This window comes from Umbelopsis ramanniana, assembly GCF_025399195.1.
Source record: "Umbelopsis ramanniana AG unplaced genomic scaffold K450scaffold_76, whole genome shotgun sequence".
In the NCBI taxonomy this organism is placed as follows: domain Eukaryota; kingdom Fungi; phylum Mucoromycota; class Umbelopsidomycetes; order Umbelopsidales; family Umbelopsidaceae; genus Umbelopsis; species Umbelopsis ramanniana.
The window spans coordinates 20162-29392 of NW_026252162.1; the positions used below are offsets into that span (position 1 = coordinate 20162).

Sequence of the window (9231 nt, forward strand, 5' to 3'; positions counted from 1 at the left end):
GTAAGCAGTCAAAACAATGAACAGCTTCATCAAGAAAAGTTCGTTTTTGTTGATTTTTATTTCAATTGCTTTTTTGTCAAAAGGCTTCTCAGTGACGAGAATTATTATATACAGGCTCTACTAAACTTTTTTTTTTTTCGGCAACTTTTACACACACAAACTTAGTCGCTATCATCATCGCTATCGTCGTCAGATCCACCAATTTGAATTTCAACAGCATCGCCTGTGACTCCGTTCTTCTTGTCTTCAGCATGTTTCTCTTCAATTTTGGCCATCAAGTTCTTGGCGGTGTTGAAGATACCATTGGTAGATGCACCACAGGCAAAGCATTTGGGAGATTTGGTATAATGTTTGATGGCGCATTTTTCGCAAAAGTAGTGACCACACTTGGTGACAATGGGGTTGGTGAATTCCTGTCGACATATCAAGCAAGCAAACGGTAATTCGTCATCTGAGTCATCGTCGTCACTTTCAACAGCATACTGATCCCCAGCTCCACCACCAAATTGGGTTTTTTTCTTTTGTGCGTCTTCCCATTCCTTTTCTAACTGCCATCCACTCTTGTAGTCACCACGATCGTGCATGAAGATACATGAGTCGCCATATCCACAGAACCCAGTTTCCTTATAATCCTTGCACACGTCGGGCTGGTAATCGAATCGAGCGGTTACACGCAAATTGGCGGGCGCTCGGATGGGACCACGCTGCATCTTGGAGTTGGTAGGTTTCTTTTCTTCAACCTCCTTTGGCTTTTCCACGGCTTTTCTGGATTTCTTTGATTTATCTTGTTCCTCTGTTTGCAATAACCATTCGGTGTCGTATCGAGTGGCATCGCTCATCTTATCCGTATTGGCTGTCTTGGTTGCGTTGTATTTTACGCCTATAATCGAGTCCTCTTCGTCGTCCTTGCGGTCTCGTTTCGTTCCCTGAACCAAGGGATTGGAAGCTACTTTTCGTTCTTTGGTCACTACTTCCGAGATCACATCCTCCTCGACATGGGGCCGTTCGGGTGATGTTGACTTCTTTCGCTTCCGAAGGTTCTTGCTGGCCGATCGCTTTTTGAAAAAGGTGACATTTGAATCAGTATTACTGATTTGATCAGAGCGATCTTGAGTAGATTGTGTGTCTGCGGCTTGCATTAGTAATAGAGGTGAGGGTGATTCAGAGGAGCAGTAACTTATTTCAAAAATCCAGTTCACGTGATGCAAGTGACTGCTATATTCCTGGGCAGTGCTTTTGCGATGTTGATGTTGTTATTTTCCTGTGGTAACGACACTAACGCCTCACTTCAAACCAAAATGATAACAAGACGATGGTTTAAAAAATTCATTGTTTAAAATTAATATCCACACTCTCAAATTGGACGTTATGGCTGCTAGTTACACATAGGATGGGGACAAATCCCCCCAGACTGTTCAACGCCATCATCTGCGCCTCGTCAGGTTGCGCTTCAACCGTGGCGACAACCCGTCTGTTCGGAATTGCAGTAAACTCTCCTGTTCATAAAATTGGTTGAGTCTACATTTTCTCTGCTCAAGCCTAAGCCTCATTTTAATGCTCGCCCAAAGTTTCTTTTCTTTGTGGTTTAGTTTTATGATAGACATACAATGGTACTTCAATGGCTATTCCTCACTGGGGCAAGATCTTCCACATTTCTTGACGGATTGCTGTGGTCTGTGTGGAGGAGGCTTCGTTGCTTTTGTTTTTCACCTTATTTGGAGGTGTCGGTAAGAACGCCCTTGTACTCATGAAGCAAAGACGTGATTTGTTCTGGTTTAGCAAGAGAAAAAGAGGTGCACGTGAAATCTCGCATCCTGCCAGTCTAAACTAAAGCAATACTAGATTCATATGTCAAGACAATATTTGCTTTAGACTGTCTGTTCATCCCGCCGAACGGAGCAAAGGAATTAGAGTCTCAAACCATGGTGGGGGAGGGTCTTCCATGTCATAGAGGGATTTCAAGCGCCTATTGCCGTCACTTAATATGCGTCATAGTTCTGGTGGTTGCTTTAGGGGAAGCGAGATCAACAGAGTTTGGATTTACGGAGGTACAACAATTGTATGCAGTCAATCAAACTCTTTTTTTTTTGTTGGGGGGAGGAGGAAAGATTCGTCATTACATCAAGCAGTAGAAAGAAGAGTCGCCTAGTTAGAGCGTGGTTCAGTTTGTCACAGTAAATGTTCTCAAAATGGGAAGCCAGCAGATCTCTCCATGAACCAGCCAATAACAATGGCGTATTTATCATTCCGCTTCCTCCTGAAGATTTCGAGTCAAGGTAAAAGCGGACTACTGACAATTAAGCTGGAACCACAAAGGGATCCGCCAGTCGAGCAAATGACTTCCCGAATATTGCTTTCTTTTTATATCGTCAAGTCAAGGGAATTCAAAAAAAGAATTGTGCTAGTTTACGACTCCACTGATGCCATCATGCTGTAACTGAGCCGTCTTTTATTTTCTTGATCCTCGGTATACCGGAACTGGGATAGATTCGCTTTGAACCGAGCGATGGTCGATCTTTCAACATAAACGCGTTGAAGTGTGTGTGTATGTGCAACTTGCACTCCCAAATTTTTTTTATTATTATTATTATTTTTTTCTTCTCCCGCTTTAAGGTTTTTGTTGCTCTTGACTAGTGACCCAGGCCAGTGAAATTGAAGCACTAGTCTCCTTTAGGTAAGTAAAAAGTCAGCATAGAGATCCAAATGCCCGCCCGGACTTGTTGTAACATAGACAAAATATGTATATAACATTTGTTCTCTCTTCCTTTTTTTTTTTTTTTCCTTCCGTTTGTATGATCCAGGATTCATACCTCTTTATTTAAAGAAGCCAACCGTCTCTTCATTTTTTTCTTCTTTCCAACATACCCCTTTCTTCAAACAAAATGGTCCAAGGTGGAACTGAAAGTATACCATACCCTCAACCGATGACCATGCCTCATTATTCCAATATGATGATGGATGGTTATCATTCTGCTGCTGCTTTATATCCATCCGTGCGATCACCACAACCCATTGCCAAGAGTCATCATCCACAATCTACTACCGCGACGCATCAATTGATGTACGCTACAGCCGTTTCTTCACCTCGGCCGTCGTCCGCGAGTTATACGAGACGTCCACAACCTACTATGGGGGGTAACTATCATGTAGATATGGCACCCTCTTTACCACCTTTATCGCAACTGTTGCCTTCCTCCAAATCCTCTTCCGATCAAATGACAGCCGTGTATTCTCCTCCGCCACCCCCGTCACACCAAGCTGCATCGCAAGAAGCATATGAAGTAGCTCCGTCGGCGTACCTCCCTCTCAATGAACCCTATCCACAGCCTCAAACATACACCTCTGCCACCGATACTCCTGAACCTAGGGGTCATCATTCAAGACCAATCATGTCACCACGAACTTCTACACCACCTCATGCCATTCCCACCATGAACCAAGACATGATGCCTATGCAACCCAACGAGCCTTCTCAGATGACCGCGGCAGCTGCTGGCATGCACCCATTGCAAACGGTTGAAGGCATCTATGCCTATCATCCCATGATGAATGCTCCAAACTATGATGGTTCCATGATGCATATGCCGATGGATGAACCTCCTCATCATCACCACCATCACCTTGTACATAGCCAAGAAAGACATTCTTACGATAGTGCCAGCAGTGCATACTCCAAGCGTCAAAAGGTGTTTTCCTTTGTATCTCTTCCAGGCATCAATCAACCCAAGCGACCAAGAAGACGATACGATGAAATTGAGCGATTGTACCACTGCAACTGGCAGGGATGCAACAAGTCATACGGTACATTGAACCATTTGAATGCGCATGTCTCTATGCAGAAACACGTAAGTTGAAAGATACCTTTCATGCTTGACATCTATTTTTTCATTCGACTGATCCGTCTACTGTAGGGACCCAAACGTCAACCTACGGAATTCAAAGAACTGCGAAAGCAATGGCGTCGCAGCAAGAAGGAGCGCATGCAATCAGTGTAATATAGAATATGTCCAAGAAAATATCCCTCCTTTGATGAATCGACGCCGCCTGCAGCCAGCCAAAACCTCCATCTAATTAGTATCGCTTTTTTTGTGTGTTTCCATCCCCCACTATTTTTTGCTTTTTTTTGCTTTTGTTGTTGTTCTACCTACGCTCCTCATCGTTGACCTATTATGAATTATATTATTGTATTGTAGCAGCCCTATTTTTGCTTTTTGTGTACATGTCAATTAGTGTGGATTTTGGGATTTTTTCCTATGAATTAAATTAAGTTTTTTCACACTATACTTGACTGAGTATGTTTCACGAATCCATGGTTGATCATTTTGTGTATCAATCGCTCGTCCTGTTTGTGGTAAGTTAGCTCGTTCGGCAGAGGTGCAAACTCCTTTTTTTTTTTTTTTTTTTCAAACGGAGGTCCCCCCAACATTTTATTTTTTATTTTTAGGCGAGCGCAATAAAGCTACTGCATTTTAGAACAAGAGAGTTTTTTTTTTTTTTTTTTTCCAATCAATTTGACTGTTCAACCCAAAACGCCGACCGCAGAAGGCAGTACCTCATTGGATGACTAGCCTGGCAACCATGGAAATGACTTGCATTGTCTACAGCTTTTCAAAAGACACGCTCGGTTTAACCGAAAATAGCGTTACGGTTGGGATTTGCCATTGTCAACATTTTGAGCTACGCGACTTCCTGGGATTGTCCACTAGGTTGAAAGCGGAAACCAAGTATGACAATCCAAAAAGTTTCTACGCTTGCTCATCGGCATATGCGATACCCACGGACTTTAATACCAAACACTGTCAGAGCGAGATTAGAGACAAGCTGAGAGACTAAATTTTTAGACTTCTTTTTTTTGAAAAAGTGCTATGTACGCCGGTCACCACAGATGATGGCAAACAGATAGCTTTGTATGGGAGATGACGAAGGGGCGTTTTAAGGTCATTCCGGTACGAGGATAATGAAGGTTGGCTTCAGTGGCGCGCTCCCATCACTCGGTTTTTCAGAGGGGGGCGGGCGGCGGGGAAGAAGTTGAAATTGAACCGTGTGAAACGACGTGACATCGATCGCTTGTCCTGCACACAGCGGCTCCGCTGTAGTGTCGCCCCCGTCGCCATTGACTTTTGCTTGCCATGACGCATACATCAATTGCCCAAAAGAATTGGGAACTGGAAAATAATGTCACCACCCTCGATCCAGAGCAGGATTCTCTGTATTACTATGATGCCGACCAGCAGCGTACCATTGCTTCACAACAGCCTTGGAAGTCCGAGTACGTATCTCTCCATCGTATGATTCTTCTGCTGACCCTATAGAACCTTACTTTTGCTCCTGCTAGTCCCCACTATTACTCAAAAGTAAGAATATCAGCCGTTGCACTGATTAAAATGGTAAGTAGGGTTCTCGTTGGTTTCATTGACAACTCCAAACTCAGCCCTATGTGCCAGGTCACGCACGCGCGCTCCGGTGGCAACATTGAAGTGATGGGTTTGATGCAAGGAAAGGTGATAGGTGACACCATGATTGTCATGGATGCATTTGCATTGCCAGTCGAAGGAACAGAAACTCGCGTAAGTGCGCAAGATCAAGCCTACGAGTACATGGTGGCGTATATGGAAAAAATCAAAGAGGTAAGGATTTGAAGGGACAACGCAAAAATGGCTCACTACCTTAGCTAATACCAATCCATTAGGTCGGGCGTTTGGAAAATGTCATTGGTTGGTACCACTCTCACCCGGGATATGGATGCTGGTTGTCGGGCATTGATGTGAGCACGCAAATGTTGAACCAAAAGCATCAAGAGCCATTTGTGGCCGTCGTGGTGAGTGCCATTCCCCTTGCATTGCGATCCCTCCTACACTGCATTTACTAACCTGTCTGGGTCATTTCGTTTCCAAGATCGACCCAAACAGAACCATGTCGGCTGGTAAGGTCGACATTGGGGCGTTTCGAACATACCCCGAGGTACGGTACCCCCCAATGAAAGAAGGCTGTTCGTCCGCCCGCCGACTAACCTGCTTGTGTCAACCAGGGATACAAACCATCCGATGACAATCCTTCAGAATACCAAAGCATTCCTCTGAACAAAATTGAAGATTTTGGTGTTCACGCTCGATCGTACTATCCCCTGGAAGTCTCTCATTTCAAATCTTCTTTAGACACTCAATTGCTAGAACTATTATGGAACAAGTATTGGGTCAACACCTTATCGCAGTCTCCCCTTCTCACGGTACGTGCCCAGCATTAAAATGGGGGATATGCATAATTCGCTAACATTTTTGTGATGGTGATGTTCGATTTTCATTTTAGAACCGTGAATATTCTACGCATCAAATGTCAGATTTATCACAAAAATTGGAACAGGCAGAATCAGGCTTGCAATCACGTATGGCATATTTTGGAGATCGCAGAAAGGGTGAAGAAAGTCAATTAAGCAAAGCCACTAAAGACAGGTAAATGAACGGTGGTTGCACATTTTATTTTTAATCCCCCCCATTGCATTTACCTCCACTGACGCCATTCCGCTTTCTCAGTTCCAAAATCACAGTCGAAGCAGCGCATGGCTTAATATCACAGGTGCTGAAGCATTTGGTATTCAATCAAGTCAGACACGATCGTGTAGAGAGCAATTCCTTGTAAAAATATTAATAAATAAATAAAAAGGTCCACTCAACTCATCGTGCGCTCCCTCGGCTTACTGTCAGACACTTCTTCTTTTGTCAAGTTCGGCCTGTGATGATGTGTTACATTTCTATTATACCCGTACGACATGTCGGTGCAACATATCTTTATGCAGCCTTTTTTTTCCGGATTTCCACTTCACCCGACAAGCGGGAACGCTTCGAGCGGCATATCCTTTTACCAGCCTTCTTGACAAGCCGAGCGTCTGAGCTTCAGGTGCATTGACGTGCATCGCATAATTTAATTTTAAAATACAACTCAAACACCATTTAGATTTGATTGGTTTTCATCATTTATTTACGAGCCTGGTTCCCTCTAGTTTGACTGGCAGGTAGAATGGAAATATACATGAGGTAGGACGAAGGAACCGAGGAGAAGCGGGAAGATAGGCAATTAATGTATTCTGGGTAGTGTGTGTGTCTGTTATACAGTATCCGTCCATCGGTGTGACTCTATTTCACTTGTGCGTCTTTTCATGACGACTCAGTTGATCAGGGCGAGAAAATCTACGGTCACAACTGGGTAAAGAGCATTTGAACGGACGCTCGCCAGTATGCACTCGGGTCTGCCAAGAAAGTGTGAGCACCATTGTACATCGTGGGATGAACTTGTTCATTAACTTACATGCTTGGTAAGGTTACTGCTTTCAGCAAATCGTTTGTCACAACCTTCGAATTTGCAGCGGAAAGGCTTTTCACCAGAATGAACACGCTTGTGGATGGTAAGCGCTCCGGAGATGGAAAACTCCTTGGCACATCCAGCTTCAGGGCATCGGTAGGGCTTTTCACCGGTATGCCTACGCATATGTTGAGTCATGATGTTGGCCTCAGAGAACCGTTTGTTACAAATGTTACATTGATAAGGTTTGTCACCTTGAGTCGATGGAGTGAGTGAGTGAGTGGAACCATAAACCATACATTATTTCTATCACTGCTTTACCTGTATGGGTCTGGATATGACGCATGACCTTTTGCCGTTGGGTGAATGCGCGACCTTGTCGTTCACATTCCTCCCACGAGCATATATATTGACTCTTGCCAGTACCAATGTGCCGTTCGGAGAGATGGCCAGTGAGATCATCAAAGGATTCGAATCGAGTTTCGCATCCTTGCCAGTGACAGCCATGCTTGAGTTCAGGGGCACCCAAATGTTCTTCGCAAAGATGGGTCATCAAATCATCGGTGTCGTCTCTCTCTGTCTGACACGTTTCCCAGCGACATTGGTTGCTTGCTTTGATGGACTTGGACCCAACGTGCAGTTTGGTCAAGTGCGGAATGAGATCATCAATGCACTTGAACACCGCCGCACATGCAGCCCAGAGACACCGAGCTTCGCCTTGTTGTTCGTCAAGTTTACGCTTATGTCCAGCCGATGATGTATTTGCTGCTGCCACTGCTGCCTCAGACAAAGTAGCTAATGACGCAGTATCAACGCGATCCACATTGGAGGAACGACGTTCTTCCGAAGGTTGATTGTTCTCCTTCTGTTGCTGGGTGGTCAAGGCGTCTTGGTCAAGGCTGGCTATGGTGGGTGTAGTGGGGTCAGACAGACTCCTGGAACCCAACGATTGACGCTGACCATGTTGCGTTTGAGGCGTATTAAGTCTTACTGCATGATGAGTAAACGCATTATGTTGACGATGGTAATCAGAAATAGCCGTAGCAACAGGAGTAGGATTGGCAGGAGCTGGGGGCATCGTATAAGGTGCGATGGGTCTCAATGCCTGATAATGATGAGAAACCGCCGGTCGAAGTGCATAAGGTAAAGGCCGTTCTGGTGGAGAACAACATGACTGCGGTTGGGTTTCCTGGGCAGCTACCGGACAGCAATCTACACAACAATCGTCCACAATGGTAGTGCATGCAGCTGCTTGCGTTTTTGGAGAGCTCGATTCCACGCTAGCAGACGGGGTATGGGCTGCAACGGGGGATGTTGGGGGAGGTATTACGGGAGCAGCCTGCACCATTGGAGCCGGCGGCCAAGGCTGTCGGAATGCATTAACGGGAATATCTTGTGGATTAGCCACTACATAGATGATTTGTGGTTGAGGAAAATGGTGGTGATGTCGATGGTGGTGATGCGGCTCAGTCTCTTTGCAAACAGAGTCTGCTTGCGATGAAGAGGTTGTCAATGACGAAGCAAAATCGGTCATGCTTGGTTATAATAATTATTTGTCAACATCAACTATGAATTGATGTGTGAGAATGTCTAAGATTTTGCTGACTGAGGGGGAAAAAATTGTTTTTATTAAAATAAAAAATGGCCCACTCGAGGAGTCGAAAGGGTGACTTTCCCATGTCAGCAATGTTATTGTCAAACACCGAACGATTTATTGGTATCAAGGCATCCTCCAGGCACTGCACCACTATGTTCACAGGAAAAACTTCCTTGCAAGTCATAAAAACAACACACTCTTCACCTACCAGATAACAAAATGATGCTCATATACTCGATATATACCATCTCAGGGTTTGGTTCAGTATCATGCCTAATGGTACTTTCTCTGCCATTTGGCATTGGGTTAAGCACGCAGTTGTGATTGGGGCAAGGGAT

General features: G+C 44.7%; 3 protein-coding genes across 3 annotated transcripts; 1 reads left to right on the forward strand and 2 right to left on the reverse strand.

Annotated features, from left to right (window-relative positions):
* On the reverse strand, positions 1 to 1171 carry K450DRAFT_259574 (uncharacterized protein). Its single transcript, XM_051592022.1, has one exon. The coding sequence runs from the start codon at positions 1137 to 1139 to the stop codon at positions 162 to 164; it is 978 nt and encodes a 325-aa protein (XP_051440877.1). The 5' UTR covers positions 1140 to 1171; the 3' UTR covers positions 1 to 161.
* Positions 1172 to 3587: 2416 nt separating this feature from the next.
* K450DRAFT_180088 (uncharacterized protein) lies at positions 3588 to 3995 on the forward strand (the record flags this gene model as incomplete). Its single annotated transcript, XM_051584334.1, has 2 exons — positions 3588 to 3845; positions 3912 to 3995. 2 exons carry the CDS (start codon positions 3588 to 3590, stop codon positions 3993 to 3995), a joined length of 342 nt encoding a protein of 113 aa, XP_051440878.1.
* A 2951-nt stretch (positions 3996 to 6946) lies between these two features.
* On the reverse strand, positions 6947 to 8897 carry K450DRAFT_259588 (uncharacterized protein). Its single transcript, XM_051592023.1, has 3 exons — positions 7618 to 8897; positions 7303 to 7550; positions 6947 to 7243 (listed from the first exon to the last, which is right to left on the reverse strand). The coding sequence occupies exons 1-3, from the start codon at positions 8828 to 8830 to the stop codon at positions 7136 to 7138; spliced, it is 1569 nt and encodes a 522-aa protein (XP_051440879.1). The 5' UTR covers positions 8831 to 8897; the 3' UTR covers positions 6947 to 7135.
* Between the last annotated feature and the right edge of the window lie 334 nt (positions 8898 to 9231).